Below are 23,199 nucleotides of genomic sequence, written 5' to 3' on the forward strand. Positions count from 1 at the left end.
GGTGAATGGTGAGGTGAGTAAGCAGAATGTATATGCTTGTAGACCGACTAGGTACCTCGGTTCTCTGAGCCATACTGAAGGGAGGGCTGCCTTCCTGCCTGCTTTGCTGTATGAGAACAATGGTATCAGTATAGATATGCATGGGGTGGCGAAGCTAAATAGATTGTATAGCCAGAGCCAGCACGTGAGGCCAGGGGTAACAAACCTTAACCAGAGATCTTAATAATTTATAGCCAACTTACATGTGCGCACCAATTAAGCACGCACGTCATTAGCCGCCATCACCAGTCCCTTCTGACCAAATGGACAGACAATTTTTGGCATCTGCCACTTGAATTAAGGTGACTTGATTGATTGACATCAAAAGGGCCTATGTGCACAAAAAAAATGAAGTGGCTCTCAAGTCAAAAAAGTGTGCGCACCCCTGGACTATATGTTTGTTGTAGCCATGCTAATGGATGAATGGGCCCCCATTGAAATGAGCAAATGTATCCCCCTTTTTTACATATTGTCTTTCTTTTATTTTGCGTGAACGACAAAAAGTGTGACAATTACTAAAATGACAATGAACCTGTTGTAATGTATACCACAGGGCATGGCAGGCCACACCTAACATAACACACTATACCTGACATTACAGGGATCATCTGGCAAGCCTTCAGTGTTTACTGTAGAGGATGTGTTTGTTCTTAAAAGTAAGAGCATATGTTGGCTACATCGGTAAAGGTTCAATGTACAAATTGTTTGCCCATTGATTGAACATTGGTCTTTTTACAACATAATAATTTGTTCTCACTTGAATAAAAGTCAAGACTATTATGCAAAACGGTGGACTTCCCGCACAAAGTTACTGACAATTCACGATTTAACACAATGTGCAGTGTATGTATCAAAGAATAAGAAACGTGGCTCTTTGAGCTGTGTCAACACTTTTTTCAGTAAAACATGTTATTTTTTGTAGCTGGAATATATGGAATATAAATATAATAAATCATAAATCAGGCTTTTTGTACTGTATAGCGTGTCCAAAGGACAAGAGAGAAGACAGATAGCCTAATAGACCCCAGACCTCGAGAGACTCACTAAAAGATTAATCTATGAAGATATTTTTGCATTGATAAATAAATCATAATCTATTTAATCTTCCAGGAGAGGACAGTGCATTTTCATTCTCACAGAGTCACTGAGGAGCTATAAGCAACCTACAATACTGCACCTTCCAGACAAGAGTTTTATATACTTCTGCTGTTGAACATTGAGGTATGTGAATGTTTATTGTATAGGCATATGCTATAACATGTATTTATAACTACAATATGCCTAGATGCAACCATGCAGTCTCCTTTTCATCTAGTCAGTGTACAGTAGGTGCTACCAGAGCTGGGGTTTATGCTGTTGCCTATAGAATATTCAAATTGTGGTTATGGACTATATGGCAAACAATGAACTCTGACAGCTGCCAGAGGTCAAGTAGGAAGAAGATGAACGTCTCTCTCCCCTTCACCTCTCCCTTTCTGGTTTTAGCCACATGTGTGGAATTGTGGATTAGTGCGCGAAAGTGTGTCTGTGCACTGTGCGCGCGCGTGTGTGCGCGTGCGTGTGTGTGCGTGCGTTCGTTCGCCTCAGTAGAGGAGCCTACCCTACGTCCGTGTATGATGTATGCAGTTCGGCCAGTCCCCCCCCCCCCCCCCACCGTCTTTGTCCCTCCTCTATAGTGAGATCCAACGGGGTGCTATCAATCTGCTCGCGTCGCGCATCCTGCTTCAAACCAGGATGAGAGCCGCCACAACAACCTTCACTTCACTTTCACACTCATTTAACCCTTGAATCAGACCCGCGCCGGACAGTGCCCGATCCAATGCTTTGCCTTCCTGAGATGCGATACCGCTCCAGAATTTACCGGAGAATATCATCCGTCGTCGTCGCTCCCCGCTGAAAGAGAGCAGCATGCCCGACACGGGGGTGGCAGCCGCGGCGGCCAGTGCCGCAAGTATCGCCGACGGCGCCGAGAGCTCCTCTCGGCACAGACACCGTCCGCAGGGCGAGGGAGAGAAGCCCGAGATGGGCGCTGCTGCTCCGGGGCAACAAACGTCCTCCGGCGGCAACGGTGTATTAGGTGAGTCTGCCTTTCCGATGGCCGATATAAACGCCGGAGACTGCTGAGAGCGACTCAGCAACGTACACAGGGCTGCAGGTGAATGTGATGCACGCCTCACACCCGCTCCCCGCACCGTCCTTTTGTCTCCCGAACAGCTTTTTTGACACACTAGGCTATATTTAATGATGTCATCCAGGGATTTCATTTACCGTCCGTTGTCTAGCCTAACTGGGTAGCCTTGACTTAAACTAATTGGCAGACCTTGGCCAGGCTACCTCCACTGTTAAAAACATTAAACTCAAATTTGAATAGCCATATGTCACTGGATGGCAGGTGCATGTATTGTTCTTTTCAGTGACGGAGGATTTAAGGCCATTCAAGCTTTTGATGCGCTCCCCCCTTAAAAGAACGGACACGCTGCTTCATGCATATAGCTGATTTGAATTGGCTCTAGTCTAGTGAAATCATAGCGACCTCTTTGTAAAATTTTAATTGCATGTTATTTTTGGAATATCCCACGTTATTAGTTGAGGGAGTATGTCTGAGCAGCGCCTCATGCAACTGCCTGCCATATAGGATTGTTTTCCCATGTGTGGGGCCGCAAAGCCAGCCTCTGATCCCCACGAGTTGTGCTGCAGAGTGATGCAGTACTACAGTATATGAGGCTGAGCAGTGGGTTGCCGGGGGATGAGGGCTCGATTCCAGAATCCAGAGCAGGTGAAAGTAATCTAAGAATGCTGCTGGAGCAAAGCAAGCATCATATATTGTTAGTCTATATTATGTAATAACAGTTATAGCACAATGGGCTTAAGCATGTAGCCAAAGTTTGATGAAGCCCTATTGCAGAAGTGAGGGAATGAGAAAGCACATGTTTTACAGATCAATAATGAAAAATAAACATAAATCAACTGTGTCCTGCACAGGATCATGCAGTCACTAAGACAAAAGCCTGTATACATTGTCTACACATTGCAAAAACATTAAACTGCACGTTGACAAAAAGTGAATTGTACCATCTGAGCCTGTTCTGCATTTTCTGCATCTTCATCGTTCTTAATTTCTTTCCATGGATCAGGATACAGTATGGGTTGGTCATGAGAAATTCACTGGGATTATATCATATAACTGTCCTCACATGTGTTAGTGTCAGTCAGACAGCAAGGCAGGGTGCATTTTCTTGCTGAGATTTTAGTTCCAGTCTGGAAGGATTGGCTTGGATGTTTGATCATCTGCAGCCTCCCACCATATTTTCCTAATCCCTTCACAGTATGACTTTGATCCTCTCAGCCATCTTCGACATTAGTTCTTCTTCATTTCAAAGATTAATTAAGCAGCCATAATTGGAACGAGCAATGTAAAGGTCTGCAACTCTCTGAAATTAGTGCTGATACAATACTGTGTTGTAGTTCTGAAACCAGGCAGTGTGTGTGTGTGTGTGTGTGTGTGTGTGTGTGTGTGTGTGTGTGTGTGTGTGTGTGTGTGTGTGTGTGATTATGCTGTGTTCCACTAACATGAGTTGAGTTGAGCATCAACAACAGCGTCACTGTAGTGTACTGTTAGTAACTTCTTCTTTTAGTCACATGCAGTGATCAATCATTATGGAGTGTCAGTAAAAGGCTGCTGTGACATAAGCCCTTCAGAAGTCAGTGTCCAGTTACATTCCTGGAGCATGTGGAAGATTGGCACACTAATCTAAAATCCTGAGAATGTACTTGGATCTGTCAGTTAAATGAACTCTGAAGTTTTTGCTATGTAATTACATTGGACCTGCTGCTGCTGATGTAGCCTAGCTGTGCATTGCAAATGCTGTATGTGCTTATCCATAGAAAATATCTTTCAGTGACAGTGGAGAGAGACAGGAAACACAGGGACAGAGTAGGGGAGTGACATGAAGCAAATTGTATCTGGCCGGCCGGGAGTCGAACCGGTGACTCACTGTCAGGTATTAGAGCCCATGTGGTACTACTTGGCTACCGGGTCACCCAAAATCCTCAGTGTTTAACCCTGAGAGTGTAAAAGTAAGATGATATCTGGCACAGCCCTGCAGTGTGGTTGGTGTTTTTAAATTATCTGATACATTAGATACTGTAGTTAAACAGAACTCTTTTGAGTTCCACAAGATGGAGCAAATATGAAACTGTCTAAAGCTAGCTCTTTCTTTAGCCACTCTGGACTTATTTATAAACATGTTAGACCAGGTTTCTATGATTCATGGTATTAAAAAAGGCACTTTACATTGTGCAAAATGCATGAGTGAAATGTATTAAGCAGGGACCTGTCAGGACTGAGTGCCCCTCTCTCCTTTCTGAGTGAGTAGAATTCCTCTGTCTGCATTACTTCAGACAGATTTAGTCAGACAGCAGGTTGGTTTAAAATAAATACAGCACAGTGTAAAGCCATGCAGCAAGGTAGGTAAGGTTTGAGTGGTGACTGGCTAAGTTTTCAAACTGAAGGGCTCTTCTCCCCAGCAGCAGTTGCACACAGAGCCAATGAACTTACCTTATAGATGAAGGGGTGATGAATATGCTGCAGCAATGATATATTGACATAAGTGTGTGTGGTGTCTAATGACTTTGAACCTAATGGCTATCTGTCTGTGCCTCTCGGTGTTGGGTGAAATCACCCCTCAGCTATACATTATTCTCTCTCTCTCTCTCTCTCTCTCTCTCTCTCTCTCTCTCTCTCTCTCTCTCTCTCTCTCTCATTGCATGTTAGATGGAGATATACTTCCTTTCCTCCCATTCATATCCCGTTCCAGACCTGCATTAGCAATACAGGAAAATTGTCTATGCGCAGGGTGACCTTGCTGCCGGTAATAAGATAGTTGTCAGATTGTAACATATTTCCAATACTCTTAATTCCTTCCCCATTGTTGGGCGTTCCCTTTCGTGTTAATGTTACCTGGAAGGGTCAAACACGATACAGTACAGTATGTGAGACAGAATTTTATAAGAGAGATGACAAAAAAATATCAACCCATCAACCTAACAACTAAATGTACATGGCTAGGGCTAGGATATGGGCACACTGCCCATGCCTGAAATGGCATCTTTATAGTTGAACATACATGGTTGGACCTCCCATGTATAATTACCCTAGAGCCATTACAAAGAGATCATTTGCAAATGTCCTTGATGATACAGTTGGGGAATTGAAAGCCATGCATCACTCCCCCGGTCCCGACTTCCAATGTGCTTGTCCCAGATTCCCAAGGGTTTTTCTTTTAGAGACTTTAATCATATTGACCGTCTCTTTTCTAGCCAATGGAATTATGAATCCTCATTCATGCCCTCTGGAATTTAATAGACTTTATAAACCATGAAGATTATCACACATTGTAAGCAGGGAATGGTAATGCCATACCCCAGAGATTACTGCACCCTGAGCAGAGGGAAACCGCTGCTAGTACTGATACAGGTCTGCTCTGCTGCCTTGTGCTCGATATGGGATGGAAGCAAACTACTGCATGTAGAAGAAACCCTGTCAATGTATTTAGAATGTCTTTCTCTGTGGTTATAGCTAGGGTCAATACCAAGCCTTTTCCTGCCGGCAACTGATATTGCATTGCTTGGGGAAACGATATGCATTCAGTCACCCTGTCCTTTATCCTCACTAGGTTGGGATTTAATTTTGTAGTTGCTAAGCAAAGCTAAGAGAAGTGCAATGACCATGGTGAGGAATGCTTCTCGTCTCAGTCAGTATGTAGTCCTTCATTATTCCCTCTTTACTTTCTGGCGAAGAATAACAAGTTCTGAATGTATAGGCTAAAATCAACACGTCAAAACAAACATGTCAGTGTGTTTAAGTACCATTGTTTCATCTGTATATATGCATTTAACAGTGGCAGGGTGTTGCTGTTTTATTACAGACATTTCATATCCAATTCACACACTTGTGAGAAAACAACACAGCTGGGGCTCTGTCTATCTTCCATCTACAGAACATTCAGCACTACGAGTGCTCCATATCTAGGTCAATTCACTTCACACACTGTGGGTAAACCATCTAAACAAGAAACTTAGCCTGTATTATGTCAGCATCACATTGTAACAATTTAGCACCAGGTACAATAATGAAGTAAGCAACGCAACTGCAAAGCAAAGCAACTGCGTGTTGATTTATTATTAGAAGAGTTCCATAATTTATTTTGACCCCTCCCCCAAAAGTCCCATCTGTCCTGACTCCTGACCCCTTTATCCATAGTTTATAAATTATGGATAATTATTATGGACTTATGGTTCTTCGTTTTGTTTTAGACCATGCACCTTGAACCTTGAGTATTTGTAATTCTTCATTTGTGGTGGTTTTCATTCAATTAATGTCAATAGTTTTAAAGATTATACTTTTATTACAACTCATAATGTAAACCACTAGACAGACATTTCCCCTGCTCATTACTGTGCATAGGTATTGTAATTGTAGTGACTATGTGTACTTAAGCATCAGTAGCCAGAACGTTTCTAGCTGCCAGCCCAGTATGAGTGAAATATGTGCAAACATTGTCCACCACTGCTGCTACAACTCCATCCATGATGTTTCCCATCAGACTTCTTCACTCTCTTTTGTTTTAACTCATTTCCTCTAGTGCTATCCCATTTAGTATTGTTTTTTTTAATCGTTGTTAAGGAGAACAACAACTCTCCATTACCCATATGCAATATCTGGCTGATTACACTGTGTTTACCTCAGTCAAGTGTCATAGGAAAGCAGCACATTTTGTTCCAACTAAAAGAGAGGCCCACTTGCATTTGGTGTCACTGTAGTGCAGCCTAACACACACATACATATTAACTGTATATATGATGATTTCAGGTGTATCAGTACAGTACAGTACAGTACAGTACAGTACAGTACAGTACAGTACAGTACAGTACAGTACAGTACAGTACAGTACTGTACAGTACAGTACAGTACAGTACAGTACAGTACAGTACAGTACAGGGACACCCACATGGTAACTCAGTCATTTCTCAACCGCATTCCTGGGGGTCTGGAGGTTCCGGGGACCCCCACACGGAGTTGTAAAACTTACTTCACACGGGTGTGATTTTTAGCTTTAACTTAGCTTCTAGCTTCTTCTTACATTATTTTTCTTCAGTAAGTATAAGGACCATGAGAGTGTAACCTACATCTCTGCATGAAATAATACAGTACTTTCTGTTCCAGCTGATACACATTTACATACTGTTACTGTAGCCTGTTGTTACTGATGACTGATGATGAGCTCCTGTGAGGACCAGTCCTCTCAGACTCTCTCCTTGATTTGGTTCATTCTACCCTCTCTCTTTCAGTCAGTTGTCTTGCTTGTTGTGAAGAGAAGACAAGGGAAAGTTTGGTCCCACACTATCACTTTCCCCCTTGAGACATTTTCCCCCTTCTCTTCTGTTCTCAATCAATCAAGACTGTTTTCTTTTTTTGCAGCAGTCTGTTTAAGACACTGAAGGAGACAGAAAGAGTAGGGGTCCTAGGAGAACATTCTGTTCCAGCTACTGCATTTATACATACAGGTATAGTCAATGTTGACAGATGATGAAAGCCCACCACTCTAGTAATTACAGGCAAAGTGTTGTCACTTTCTTTTTCCACATGTTTTATTTCAATGTAGGCCTACTGTACAGTACTGCCTCTGGGCTGGGTGATATGGAAAAATCTAATATCACTATATCCTTGACCAAATACATCAATCGATATTGTGGGGAATTGGAGATTAGACACTAGTACAAATAAAAAATAAAGTCATGTCCCCAACACTGGCATGGTCAGAAACAGCAATATTTCTTATAGTGGACAGTGGACATGCTTACATCATTGTCTTTAGTCCTATATAATTTACCATACGACCTAAAATAACAGATCTTTTTGTATTCACTTGAAAATCTCTTATTTTCTGTGAACGATACAGGGGTACAGCAAAGTACAAATTAGACAGGCAAACATGAACATTGCACAGTGTTTCTTGTTTCTCTGACATTCTCCGTTCATTCAGAGCTCTGAGAGTCCCAGAGCGTTGCACAGGACGGTTGAACAAATTGGCTGTCAGACACGTCACCTTTGCTCTCGTACAACTATTTACATGTGAACTATTTCCAGTGATTGTCTTTCTAGTGATTGTCTCTCTTCTGATTCTTGTTGACTGAGGCAGGAAAGTCAAGGCCTGTTTACGTTAAGTCAGTGCACATCCCTTTTGAAAAGCAACCGTAATATGGAGAATATGCCCCCCTCTTGTGGCCGTGGGGGGTACTGCGCCCGGGCGCATTGCCCATCGTGTGGTGATGTAAAAACAATATTTGTACAGTAAATATGACAGTTGCGTCTGTAAAAAGTAGCCTAGCCGGTTTCTGGGAGCGTGCAGGTTTTTTTTGGCATGGAGAGATGTGTGCTAATAGTGTGGCTCGGTCGGAGATAGACCACAGACGGATAAACGGGGGTAAACGGCTGTTTTTATTCACTAATAAATTCATTATTAATCATTAATGTGTCAAATCGAAAATCTGTTAAGACCTCCATATTCATATGGTCAATGCCTGTGTGAAAAGTGGGAGTGATTCGTGCAGTCAATGATGAGATAACGCGCTGTCAGTGACATTCAGACAGACAGACATTCAGACATTCGCTGAATTATAGTATGATGATGATGCTGATAATTCTCTTGAATAAAATTCAGTTGGTCAGGGTTAGTTAGTTTGGTTAAAATTATGTTAATGTGAAATGAAAACCTTAAAGGGACATTTCACCGCTGGAAGAAACTGCAGTCACTCAATGTTATTAGTATTTGTAGTAGACAGTAACACAAATTTTAATTTGCACCCTAGGGCCAGAAAAAGAATGAAGTCTGTGTGTTTGACTAGGGTTTGACTGGATTGCTGAATTCCTACAATGCCCATAATGCTTTAGTGCACTTCCCCTCCTTGTGGAGAGGGAGGAGGCTGCATGGAGGTGTGACTTGTAGTCCAGAAAGGAAGTTAGACCATGTTCATGACCCCATGAACATGGCTTCACAACTAAAATATATATAAAAACATATTACACACCCCAAGAAAGTGTTCCTTGTGTCCTAAACATCATTATAATATGCTCTGGTTGCAAAAGGGGTGAAGTGGCCCTTTAAGCTTGGATTAATTCACAATTCATTAATTCACATCCATGCGATGCATTTCTTTGTTATAATTAGCATTTTACCATTTATAATATTTGTGTTTGTTGTCCAGTGTTTTTAATTTCTCCTCCATTTGTGTACTATATATCTTCTCTGTTGAAGTCTGTTATTTGATGTTATTGACATGCTGCATTCATGTAAATCCAACATCTCTTACTCACACAAATTGGGGATTTCCCACTGACCAACGGAGATCAGGTCTACTCTGCTACAGTACACTTACAGTATATGTGCTATTCTTCCATTCTATTCTATTCTATTCTATTCTTCCATCAAGGCCTTTTCAAAGACAAGAGAAATCAAAGCCACATGATCACTGATGCTGGATGTCTTCCTCTGCTTGTCATTGAGCAGACAGGAAGTGGATGCCAATGTGTAGTAATATACATCAGAGTGAGCCCCCTGGCTATTGATCTGGCTTAGTGCCTCCTGTGTTTCCTGTCCAGGAATAGCTTAGCGCAGTGGTTCTCAACCTGTGGGCCGCTGCTATTGTGGGCCCCCAAATGATTTAGGGAAAAAAATAAGTTTTCTTTAAAATCTTGAAAAATTAGTTTGCATTGTGATAAATAGGAACTTTAAGTATACTGATCCAGATCAGAAGTTCAGAACACCATCCTTTCATTAATTATTAAAATAACACGCTCTGAAAATGCATGTGGCCCTCCCATCTGACCACGTCAGAATAAAATCACACCTGTGTGAAGTGAGCGATGCACCTGTAGTGTGTGGGGGTCCCTGGGGGCAACATCCAGACCCCCATGGACGCGCCCAGGGGGCTGGCCCGGTTCTGGCTAGCTTTCCCATGTCCGAAACGGTCAGAGAAATTACAGAGTTATCGTGTTGCAGCTTTCCGTGCTCATCCGTGCTAGGACGCGTAGACATACATACATACCCATTTTAACCAAATACATACATACATACATTCATACATATTACATACCCATTTTAACCAAATACATACATACCGGTACATACATACAGACATTCATACATACCCATTTTAACCAAATACATACAGACATAGGGACACACATAGCTGCGTAATGGAGCGGAGGCACCGCACAGTGAGTGAAGAGTGATATTCTTTGTGTACCAAATCAGGACATTATAAAATAGAAAACCTAATCTCTCAATGCTTTCTTCTTTTGTTTAATATTTTGCAATTTAACTTGTTTGTTTTGTACACATGTGTAAATGGTGTCTAACGTCAAAACTTAAATCTCAGTTTTCAACTGCTTAACTCTGACTATACCTCAGTAATCTTGACCCCTTCCTTAAAGCCCCCAGATGACCACGCGTGGTTGTGTTGGCATTGATGATAAGAGTAATCCATGCCTTTGTTCTGTGTGCTCATTAGCAAAACCCTTCGTGCGCCCAGAGATTCAGCAGTTCAGTTTGACAGTGCCTGCTGCCCGACAAGCAGGTCTGTTTGGCACACAAAAGCAGGCATTCATTAGATTGTATTCATGACCACTCACTTATTCATAATCCCCCTCCCCATAATATGCAATTCAGCCATTTAGTTAACCAGCCTATATCTAAACAAGATCAGTGAGATGGAAGGTTTTAATTTAAATACTTAACTCTAGAGTTAGTAAACACTACCTGAGTTGGCTTTCTACTTGGACGGCATCGGCATCTACTCTACACCATCTACTCTACACCAAATCTGTTACAATGCTTGTGTTGCGAACTTGTAACACTGTGAGCTTTTGCTGAAGGTTGTCATGTAAGCAGTTCAACACTGCAGTTCTTTCATCTTTGTAACCTGGCCGAATAATAGACTGCATTGTCTGTCCTTTCACTGTAGCTGGCATCTTATCCACAGCTCTGAAAGGCAGTGACACACACACACACACACACACACACACACAAACTTGTCACCAAAATATTCCAAATGCAAGTATTTGTGTCTCTCCCTTCCTGCACTGTCTCACATGGTCCTTCCCTTGGCTCTCAGCACTGGTGTCACGTGTGATCATTGTTAAGTCGTAGCAAAGGACGTGTCCCCATTATCCTCTCCGTGTGCGTTAATGAGGGAAATGGACTTGAGATATCCACCAGCACTGACATCTTCATCCCATTCATCAGAGTGGGAGAGCTTGTGCGTCAAACCACCCTGACGCAGATAGACAATCTAGTCTCAATCTGCATTACGTCACTTAGGACAGCCTCTCATCTCAGAAGCTATTAATGTCAGAATGAGCTCCCTGCTGTACCAAAAGGAGAAACTCATTTAGGTTCTTTTGAAGCGTTCCATTACCTCTGTATTGGAAGTTATATGCATATAGATCATATCTGCATGTAATAATGGTTGAGGAAAAAAAGAAAGGCAGTTTGATTAGCCACTTAAACCCCAGTCGTTGCTGAGCGAAATCCGTCAGGGCTCTATGCTAGTGTTTTTCTGTTTTCGCTTACATTAACCCATTCTGACCTGAGATCAGATTTATACGAGGTTTCCACTGGACACACACTGGTCTGATTATAACCCATTCTGACCTGAGATCAGATTCTAAAAATGTCAGTCGTTCTTCGAATTTTTCAAAAATAGCAGACCTACAAGCTCGTATCGCGCCACTCGGTGGCGCGATATGAGCTTGTAGATCTGCTATTTTTCAATAGCTAAAGCATAACATGATGCCAACACCAAAATGGGTGCCCGGTCAGAATGGGTTAAATATCCATTGAAATAGCCAGTCGACAAGCTTACAACGCTTCGCAAAGCGATGCATTGTGAGATTGTCGATCTGCTATTTTCTGCGAAAGTTTTCCCCCAGGATGCTGGGGTTTGAAATAGTAATGGAAGTACTAATTTAGACAACAAGCCCTTACCTGTTTGAATATATGAACACCAAATGATGTACAGTGAGTGTAATGCGATTTAATAGATCATAATTATTATTGATTATGTAATCAGTCTGGTGTCAGAGGCACTTGCCTATCAGGCAAGTAGTAGGCCTACAGGAAAGGTGTAATTCTAGGGAAATTGCAAAGTGTGGTTGGGTCGAAGGCATAGATGCCTTCGGAAATATAGGACCTCCCACTGATTTAGCTAGACAATTTCAATGACAAGTCACCCCTGTGATCATGTGTAAGAAATTAGGAGGGGATTTATCCCTCAAAAATCAACCCTCGACATGTGATTAAAATTTGGGGCGGATTGGACATTCCGTTCCTGATCTGTGTCATTGTTTTAGTGTGTGGCCACTAACTTTGTGGCCACTGACTTTGGAAGCCAATTACGGCCGAACGATACGGAATTACGGACTATTAAAATTCTGCCTGTGGTGTTTTCATCGGATAGGTCCAGAGATAATGTGTACTGATTTTTGTGAGGACAAAATCTGTAGGTGGAAGAGCGAAAATCTATCCTATATGGGGAGTCATGGCCCAAGGAATCCAGGGAAAGAGAAATGTTGATTTTATGAGCTACGGTTGAAGAGTTATAAGGCAAAATGTAAAGCGGGACTGATTATTTATTACATTAATTTTAAGAATTATTATGAACCAACGGTTTCTGAGAGAAAAGTACTTGAATGTGAGTTTTCGCAAGTCGATGGCAAATTTTAACCCATTTTGAGCGGGAACCCCTTTTGGTGGTTACATACATAATGTATGTTATAATTTAGCTATTGAAAAATAGCAGATCTACAAGCTCATACGAGCTTGTAGGTCTGCTATTTTTGAAAAATCGTGAAAATGTGCCTCAAATCTTTCAGAAAATTGTCATGATTTCGACGTCAGGCCTGAATGGGTTAATTCACTAATAAATCTAATTGACAGAGTTACATTTGTTAAATTGAAAAAAGGGCCTCGTTAAGACCTCCATAATATAATAGTCAATGCCTGTGTGAAAATTCAGAGCTATTGGTGCAGCCAGTGTGAAACAGCCACAGTGTTTCTATCTATCCATCCATCCATCTAGGCCTCCGTACACTTTTGCATTGCGAACTATAAGCAAGCCCCTACGACATACTAGTGTCATGTCCAGGGGGTTTACTTACTTGTAAATCAAGCTGCCTTACGTTCAGAAATAACCTATTTAACCTATCGGTTTAAAATGACATGCGTGCATTTGTCGATCTGTTCAGCTGTCTATCGTTCTGTCTGTCAGTGATCTTATACTGTCAGTGTCTAGCAAATATTTGTGTCTAGGCGGTGGCTCATTGAGTGTGTTTACTTTAAAACCTAATATTGCAACACTCAAATGTCAATTCTTCTTGAAATGCTTGGCAGTTGGCACTGCTTGTACTGTTACTCAGAAACACTAGGCATGAATGCCCCCTCTAAAATCCCCTTAAAACGTACAGGTATGAGTCTGTTTTCAGTGATCTTTCAGTTATTTATTTCTTTGAATATAAGAATAGAATAGAAGAATAGACTTTATTTGCCTTTATTTTTGTGTATAGGACATTTTGGAGCTCAGCTCCCATGGTCAGCATTAAAAGATACAGAAAATACAGACCCTACCCTATACGTAAAATCGTATATCCTGCCATACTCTGGCAGGAAATTTTGAATAAATAAGTACTTCATAAGTTCATAGTCTATAGTACCAAATCAAGACATTATTATAAAATAATAACCTAATGTCTCAATACTTTCTTCTTTTGTTTAATATTTTGCACTTAAACTCTGACGTTCTTTATTGTTTTGCAGTTCACATTTGTAAATAGTGTCTAATGTCAGAACTTAAATCTCATTTGACAGTAGCAGTCCCAGTGTGCGTGCGTGTCTGTTCAGCTGTCTATCATTCTGTCTGTCAGTGATCTTATACTGTCAGCAAATATTTGTGTCCAAGCTCATTGAGTGTGTTTATTTGGCTCTTGGCACTTTATTACTTAATAAATGATGCTAAGTCTTTACTCATAATAGCCTACACCCTACACCTTATTCTTTTATTAGCCTACATATTGTTTTTTCTGTCGGTCAGTGGTGGATCATACTACTTGCTACACCAACATTTCACAGACGTATGAACGTGATCTATTTGAGATAGAGCAAGCTCATTTTGGCCGTTTCCGAGCGCACGCTGCGATTCAAGAATGCATGACCTTTTACAACCCCGCCCTCCCTCGCCTTGGTCAGTTTGAGGGCTGGCATAGGCCATGCCCACATGAACACCACAGTGACACAATGACGTGTGTGTGCATGTGTGCATGTGTGCATGTGTGCATGCGTGCGTGCGTGTGCAGTAATAAAACAGAGTGCAACAAGGGGAGAGAGAGATTGAAATGGGGGGTAACTGCTGGGACTTTTCATATCAGCTAAAACAGATCTGTGTGCACAGCTGCCTGAGGAAAAGAAAGAGACGATAAAGTGTGTGTGTGTGTGTGTGTGTGTGTGTGTGTGTGTGTGTGTGTGTGTGTGTGTGCATGTGCATCTCTACAAAAATGCATAATGCTTACACACTTAGTACATAGTACAGTATGTGTGATTCTTATAGTGTAATTTGGGACTAGGGGATGGCCATTGCAATAAAACACGTCAGACAGTGTTTGGGAGAGAGTGGGGAGGAGGTGGAGACAGAGAACGAGAAGGAAAACGAGGAACTGACTGGAAATGTTTGTGTCAAGGCACATGCAGGGAAGGCCGTGCATCCTGCAGATTTTACTCGGATCCACAGTAGTTTCACTTAGTATGCATCACACAAGCACACGTCCTTCCTGCATGTTTAGGGTGCACATTTCACCTCCATCATACAGTTGTAGTGCATATTAGTAATCTAAATAAATATGATATAGACTAAATGATAGGCTTAAAATGGAAAAAATAACACGATGGGAAATATGCACAAAAACGAATTTCACCCACCTTTTTACTTGTAAAACTGTGATGTGACAATAAAGATGATTGATGATTGATTCTGATTCTGAATGTGTGTGTTTGTGTTTGCTTGTTTGTGCCCGTTTGTGCCTGTGTTTGATTGTGTCCCTCCCCGCTTGTCTCTGTTATGTACCATATGTGTGCACCTAAAAGATGGGAACAACAGGGTGTCATGGGGTCATCTTTCCAGGAAGGTGACAAACATTACAGTACAGACAGAGAGATGCTCTAATTGAGGAAATCATGTTTGAACCTGATTAGATCCTCTAGTAAAGACAAATACATCTAGGGTAACTGCAAAATTTTATTATTTGTGATTTGTTATGTTATGTAAAAATGAGTCGGGTCCTAAAATGGTACATTACAGTTAATTAGTTAGGCTATATATAGCTTTTGGTTTATTTGCTAGGTATACAGTATATGCCTTGTCCTCTGAAAATGCCCGCTGTTTCAGCACATTGTTCAGTTTCTTCACATGACATGATTTACAGTGACATATAATGTAAAGCTCACGCTCTATAGATAGATTGACGGGAAGCTCTGATGTTATGGAATTACAAACTAGTACAGTTTACAGTGTTTTACCAGTCGCTGGTCTACAGTACATTACAGCATGTAGCTGTTCCCTCTATGTCATGGGACTGGGTTAGCCTATAATATATGGTAGGGCTCAGCAAAAACAATATATCAAAACCCAATAAAAAAGGGGTTGTTTGTGGATACGCAAGGAAGACTGATGAACAGCTGGGGCCTGATGTTCAACAAAATATATACAGTAAAGGTTTTCCAAGAATGTGTTCACTGTAATTGTCGATAATCAGCTTACAAATTAACTAGTCCTACTCAAAAGACTTTCAAGATGACATGAAATAGTCCATTTCAAATAATGCATAAACATTCAGTGAAAACATTCTGCAAGGGAACATTTACAGCACACCCTTTTAATTAGGGTGGCAGGATGTCAAATATCTCAATATTGAATCAAGCAACTTTATAACTCTCTGGTCTGGGTTACATACAAAATCCCAAGTAGATGTGAAATATGTGTTTTAAAGCTAAATTAACCTTTAAATATCCATCTTCTAAATACTGCTCTACATACAATGGGAAAACCCTATCAGTGATCCTCATTCTGTATAGCTTAGTCCGGACCTGTATATCAATGGTTCTCAAACATTTTCATGTCAAGGACCCTCAAATTAATATGTATTTAATTTTGAACCCCATACACCCGCCCCCCGCCTCCCCACACACTCGTTACACACACTCTAGTATCATTGGAACAAGCACACACTCTTTACCTTTCGTCAGAAGCTTTTACATGGCGGCAGTACAAAGGCACAAATTCAATCTGAAATGTGAATGGCAGAAAATTCACCAAGGACAGTGATTCTGGAGTCGGACTTATGGAGGTTTGAAAATCCTCCGTTCAACTGCTTTGCACTGTGAATATATTTGCAGTTGGAACAGTAGGGCGTTGCTTAGGAACGGGACCAATGTTAAAAGCGTAGGTATCAAACAGTATATAGACGGAGTCTATATAATGTATTATATAATATATATAACATATATATACGGACCTGGGAAATGACGCCACCTAGCGTCAACGTCCGTATATAGACTTGGGAAAAAAGAGTTAAAGCATGATGTTAATTTGGAAATTTTGGTTGTCTATGGTGTGGTATACAAAAATGGCCATAACCTAATAGAAAAAACACAAATAAAAGGTATGTCATGACATCATAGGTCCCCTCAAATTTTGGGTGAGTGGCTCCCCGGCTAATTGTTTCAGAGGACATACTGTATGGACAGTACACTAATAAGAAATTTAATATAAATACTGCAAAATATAAATTCCACTAAAATCATTGTCATATTATCTGGACTTTACCAACCAAGTGTAGCCTATTTATTAACAGCTTGAACAAAATATCTATAAGCCACTAAGCCAGAGAGAGTCACTTTAAAGAAATCTATGGCTTTGATGCTATGTACTGTAGGCCTATTATGCAGAAACATAATTGCTTTAATGCATGTAATTAATTGTGTTGCCTTGACTGTGATCTTCCTTGGTGCCCACCTATCCTGTTACCGATAGTTGTTGTCTGCTGCTGAAGCTGTATAAAATGACTTTAATCCAAATTGTGTCTTTATTGTTGAAGCAAATTATAATTGTGGCAGTCTCAGGATTCTCTGCTCGGGAGCCTATGTGTGTGAGAGAGACAGTCAGTCAGACAGACAGACAGACAGTGTTTGTATGTTGTTCATGTCCTTAGCAATGAATACACGACTCATTAGAATGCCTGTCATGATCATGCTAAGAGACCTTGCCACTGCCTGCTGTTTCTCATCCCAGACGCAGCGAGGCAACTGGACACACTTCAGCATTTGGGAGTACATGTCAAGATTAAAGAGTCAAACATCCTTATTTCCTTTTACTATTCGGTCTGTTGTGATGTTTGAAAACGTCCTTCAGAAAGGGCGAGCGGCATGGAACCAGACAGGGTTGGCGCAAGCTCTTTGTAAGTACTGCACAGAGGATACGTGATGGATCATCTAAAAACTAAGTGCTTGCTCCTAGTCGAACCAGTTTAAGGGGAATAGTTGTAGCACCTACATGAGTTGTTTTGTCATGACAGAAAATCTCTAATCTCATACAAAGAAAAGTCAAGTGAATTTCCTGAAAAGGTCGATGTTAGCATTGATTTTAAAAGGAGGGGAAGTCTATTGGCAGTGTTCAAGCCAAATATTTGTAACGTCTGTTATGTACCGTTAAGACTATCACTGTGCTGTTAGTGTGAATCTCTATCCTCTGGGGACATGTTATGGGACATTGTATTTGTACTAGAATCTTGTGCGTCTGTGGCGTGCTCGCGGCTAACGCCATGTTGTTGTTGTTTCTCTGTGAATATAGTGTTACTGACCGTGTTGTTCCAACTTCCGTGTTGTTGTTTTTTTCCTCCGTGAATAAGAGAGTGAGATAATCCGTAATAAGTGTGTCCGTGGTATTGTTGTTTCAGTGCAGTTGTGGGAATGCCGATGACCGTCTTTTGGCCTTGTTGGGTACCTTTCCCTTGTTCGATGCGATAAAACAAAATCACACCTGTGTGAACTAAGTGGTGCAACTCCGTGTGGGGGTCCCTGGAACTTCCAGACCCACAGGATGCCGGACCCGTTCCGGCGAGCCGCCCTGCGTTCAAAACGGTCGAGAAATGACAGAGTTACCGTGTGGGGGAATTATCAGACAACACTCTCTCTCTCACAACAGTGTGGTATTCTCTCTCTACCTGCCTCACTCCTTCCCTCCCTACACTCTCTCTCTCTCTCTCTCTCTCTCTCTCTCTCTCTCTGTTTCTAGCTCAACAGTGCCACTTTTGCACCTGTTGGTACCCTAAACAGACATACATACATAGGGATGGTGTTACAAAACCATATGTCTAGGGGTAAAAGGTAATGTAATATAGATAGGAGAAAACGGAAACCAAGGCCTAATACAATCATTTATTCAAAAGCATATGAATAAATTATAAGAATCAACAAGTTTACAAAATAAATGGCTCTTTTAACTCACATGAACAAATAAACGGAATCCAAAACAAAACTAAAGTTATTCCTTTCCGAAGGGAGATAACTGGTCTAACAAAAGGTTCAACTTCACAAATAAAGGAACAAACAAAACAGTTGGCGACATGTAGCAGTACGGCGGATGGGGGAAAGACCTTGGAAGTGTTTCCCCAGCGCTGGGCTGGGCATGAATGGGCTATGTAGTGAGAGAGCCGCGGCCGCTAGCTCGCTCACGTGACCGTCAGCCAATCAGGGAGGTTGATCAGACCTCCATGGTCATGGCCAACAGGGTTACCCCAGACACACAGCTGATGACAATCAGTCTGTCTGAAAACCCATTAATATACTCTGCATGGGAGGAGAGTTAGTCTAATACAGGTTCATAACAACTGCTGCACAGATATAGATATATATATATATATTAGAAGACATCTAGGCCTAAGATAATCCACATACATATATATATACTATAACAATATACCACCATATAAATATATATATACTATTAGCAATAAACATATATATATTTATAATCCAAAATAACACTCATAAATCATAACACTCATAATTAATCATAACCACACACGACCATAGTCGTGACACCCCCCTTCCCGAAAAGAAGTTATATCCCCAAATAACTTCTTCTCAAAGAAGAGAGCACCTTAAACCCGGGAAAGGGCATCCGCAAGGACATTGTCCGTCCCCTTCTTGTGGCGAATTTCCACTTCAAAGTCCTGTAGCATCAAGGACCATCTCATCAGTCTTTGATTTGAATTTTGCATTTGCCTTAGGAACACAAGGGGATTATGGTCAGTATAGACAACAATAGGCAACGGGCTTGAGCCAACATATACCTCGAAAAATTGTAATGCAAGTAACAGGGCGAGAGCTTCCTTCTCAACGGTACTATAGTTACCCTGCGCTGAATTAAATTTCTTTGAATAGTAACAGATGGGATGATCGATATCCTGAAGATCCTCCTGGAGCAGGACAGCACCGGCGCCACAGGCGCTGGCATCCACCTCCAGCTTGAACGGTTTGGTGAAGTCGGGCGCAGCCAGGACTGGAGTGCTGCAGAGGAGAGCCTTGCAGGATTCGAACGCTAACTGACAGGCAGGCGACCAGATAAATACTCTTTTGACGCTAGTCAGCGTAGTCAGCGGCGCAGTGACGGCAGCAAAATTTTTGCAAAACCCCCGGTAGTAACCTGCCATGCCCAAAAACCGGCGGAGCTCACGCCTAGTCCTCGGCACAGGATATTCTAGAATAGCCTGGATTTTTGCATTAATAGCACGTACCTGGCCCTGACCAACCTGCTTCCCAAGATACGTTACGGTCGCACAACCAAATTCACATTTTGACAAATTTAATGTCAGGTTAGCCTCTCCTAACCGCTGAAAAATCTGTCTCAAAGTGTGTATATGCTCAAGCCAAGTATCATTATATGCCACAACATCGTCCAAATAAGTCTCTGTATTGTCCACGCCTCTTAGTACATTATTCATTAATCTTTGAAATGTCGCTGGTGCATTTCTTAAGCCAAATGGCATCACTGTATATTGGTATAAACCGTCTGGTGTCACGAATGCACTGATCTCTGATGCACGGGGTGTCAAAGCCACTTGCCAATAACCCTTTAGCAAATCCAATTTAGTTACAAATTTAGCAGACCCCACCCGATCCACGCAATCCAACATCCTCGGGAGCGGATAACTGTCAGCCTGCGTTATATTGTTAACCTTACGAAAATCTGTACAAAACCGCTGGCTCCCGTCAGCCTTAGGCACCAGCAAGCAGGGGCTAGACCACGCACTGCTGCTATGAACAGCCAGCCCGTTCTCTAACAAGTAGTCAACCTCTTTTCGTAGTAAAGCACGCTTGGTTGGATTAACCCGATAGGCATGTTGCTTAATAGGAGGGCAATCCTTCTGTACAATTACATCATGAGAAAGGGCTGATGTGCATGATGGGTTATCTGAAAACAGATTCACATTATTTTCCATCAAATCAATAATGTCTGCTTGCGCCTGGGGACCCAAATGTTTTAAATACCCCGGTAAATCATTCAATATTTCAGAGTTCTGTAGACGTGACCCAGACGAACCTTTTACACGCAGCCCATCACTCTCAGGGGAATAAAGTGACGGCGCTGCTGCAGAAAGTGAGGCGACAACTGCGGGAATAACAGGAGTATCTGACTCGGTGCGAGCCAGATACGGCTTGAGCATATTCACATGACAAACCCTTGTCTTTTTGCGACGATCGGGCGTCAAAATCACATAATCCGTTTCACTTATTTTTTTGTCAATCACATAAGGACCACTGAATTTGGCCTGGAAGGCTGAGCTTTGCAGTGGGAGCAGCACCAACACCCTCTGACCCACAGCAAACACTCTATGCACAGCCTTCCTGTCAAACCATGCCTTCATTTTACCTTGAGCTTTACTCAGAAAGCTGCTAGCCATCTGTCTGGCCTTGTGCAATCGCTCGCGAAACCCCGCAACAAAATCCAATACATTAGTCACCGGCGAGTTTGCGTTGGCTAATAAGCCCTCTCGAAACGCACGCAACGGCCCGCGCACCGTATGGCCAAACACCAGCTCCGCTGGGCTAAACCCCAGCGACTCCTGTACGCTCTCTCTTACTGCCAGCATAAGATAAGGCAAGCCCTCGTCCCAGGCTTTACCAGTTTCGTGACAGTATTTCTTCATCATCGCTTTCAACGTCTGGTGAAACCGCTCAAGCGCGCCCTGGGACTCAGGATGATAAGCGCTAGAGTGTCTGTGTTCTATGCCAAGGGTGGAAGCAACTTGAGCAAATAATTTTGACATGAAATTTGAGCCCTGGTCACTTTGAAGATACCGGCAAAAACCAAAAGTAGAGAAAAAGCTAGAAAGCGCTTTAATAACTGGTCTCACTTTTAGTGTGCGTAATGGGAACGCTTCTGGGTAGCGCGTTGCACTACACATTACAGTAAGAAGGTATTTGTGACCAGATTTTGTGGTCGGTAATGGACCGACACAGTCAATCATGATGTGCTCAAATGGTTCACCCACAGCAGGGATCGGTTTCAACGGCGCGGGCGGAATAGTCTGGTTTGGCTTCCCCGTCATCTGACACACATGACAAGTGCGGCAGAAGTCAGTAACAGACGCATTCAAACCCGGCCAGAAAAAATAGCGTAGGATGCGGTCATAAGTTTTACGAATGCCCAGGTGGCCAGAAATGTTGTCGTGAGCCAGACTGAGAATCTGGGAACGGAAACCCTGAGGTACCACAACCTGACGCACCACATTCCATTTCAAGTCACCGATAGCCGCTGGAAACCATTTACGCACAAGGAGGCCATCCTCTACACTATATGCACTCGGCCCAGCAGCATCACCCACTTTGGTAACTGCCTCCCAGCACACAGAGAGAGAGCGATCGTGCTTCTGCGCATGCGCAAATGTTTCCCTATCGATATCAAACCCAAAATCACTTTTAGTAGCCAGCAAGCTTTTCCTAGCCCGCTTACGCGGTGTCTGTGGGGCATCACCCACTGGTCGCTCGGCACACAAGAAAGTGTCACACAACGTAGCCTCGTCATCAAACTTTTTCGATTGTGCGCGAGTCACAGCACAACCCGGAAACACAGTGGGTGGGGCTCCCAGCGCAGGCATAGCTACGTTAGCCACAGGCTTTTCAACCACTTCTAGCGACGCAAACACTTTTTCCCCAGCTATGTCGTTGCCAAGAATCATCCCCACACCTTCAATGGGTAAACTTTCACGTAACCCGATCTGCACAAGACCAGAAACAAGTGGAGAGCGTAGGTGGATCATATGCAATGGAGCGCGAGAGGATATCATTTCCACGCCCAAAACCAATGCATCGGAACCACAAAAGGTATTCTCCGCAAATGGCAGTACACTCTGTAAAATAAGGGACTGTGAGGCGCCTGTATCACGCAAAATGGTGATAGGAACGCGCTCATTTTCCTTATCAGACAGAGAGACTGAGCCATGCAAAATAAAGGGATCAAAACACTCCTCTACCTCCGCCCGGACAGCCATAGCTGTCTCGGAAGCAGACCGAGGAATAGTATGCACAAACCCCACACCCTTTGGTTTTTTTGAATACACATTTCCATTTCCATTCTCTTTCTGCTGCTTATGTTGTACTTTAGGGCAGCGAGAAACCAAATGGCCCATTTCATGACAGTAAAAGCAAGCACGATTGTCAGGCGCTGCACTTGCGCCCCTCGGTGGACTTTTCGGTTGTGACAATTTGTGCTGTTTTTTCTGCATGTTGAACAGACCCTCCCCGCTACGCACCGGAGAAACACCCGACCGGTGCGTCAGATCATATTCATCGGCCCTCACAGAGGCTTTAGCAATTGAGTTAATCTTTTGTTCCTCAAGATAGACAACAATACGATCTGGGATACATGATTTGAAATCTTCCATCACTATCAGCTCAGTAAGCTGCTCAAAAGTGTGTACGTTGCTCGCGTTGCACCATTTCCTAAACAATGTGGCTTTTTCACGGCCAAATTCCACAAACGTTTGAGTAG

General features: G+C 42.4%; 1 protein-coding gene across 4 annotated transcripts in view; it reads left to right on the forward strand.

Moving 5' to 3' along the window:
- Positions 1-1,792: 1,792 nt before the first annotated feature.
- ano8b (anoctamin 8b) overlaps positions 1,793-23,199 on the forward strand; it is a 45,144-nt gene continuing 23,737 nt past the window's right edge. For 3 of the 4 annotated variants that reach the window (XM_080770829.1, XM_080770830.1, XM_080770831.1), the window contains exon 1: positions 1,793-2,116. In XM_080770829.1, coding sequence (XP_080626955.1) covers positions 1,948-2,116 — 169 coding nt within the window. In that variant the 5' untranslated portion in view covers positions 1,793-1,947. Of the gene's footprint in view, positions 2,195-23,199 lie in introns of all 4 variants that reach the window. The other variant, XM_080770832.1, reaches the window with a different exon arrangement.

This window comes from Protomyctophum bolini (genome assembly GCF_963924005.1).
Source record: "Protomyctophum bolini genome assembly, chromosome: 8".
Taxonomy (NCBI): domain Eukaryota; kingdom Metazoa; phylum Chordata; class Actinopteri; order Myctophiformes; family Myctophidae; genus Protomyctophum; species Protomyctophum bolini.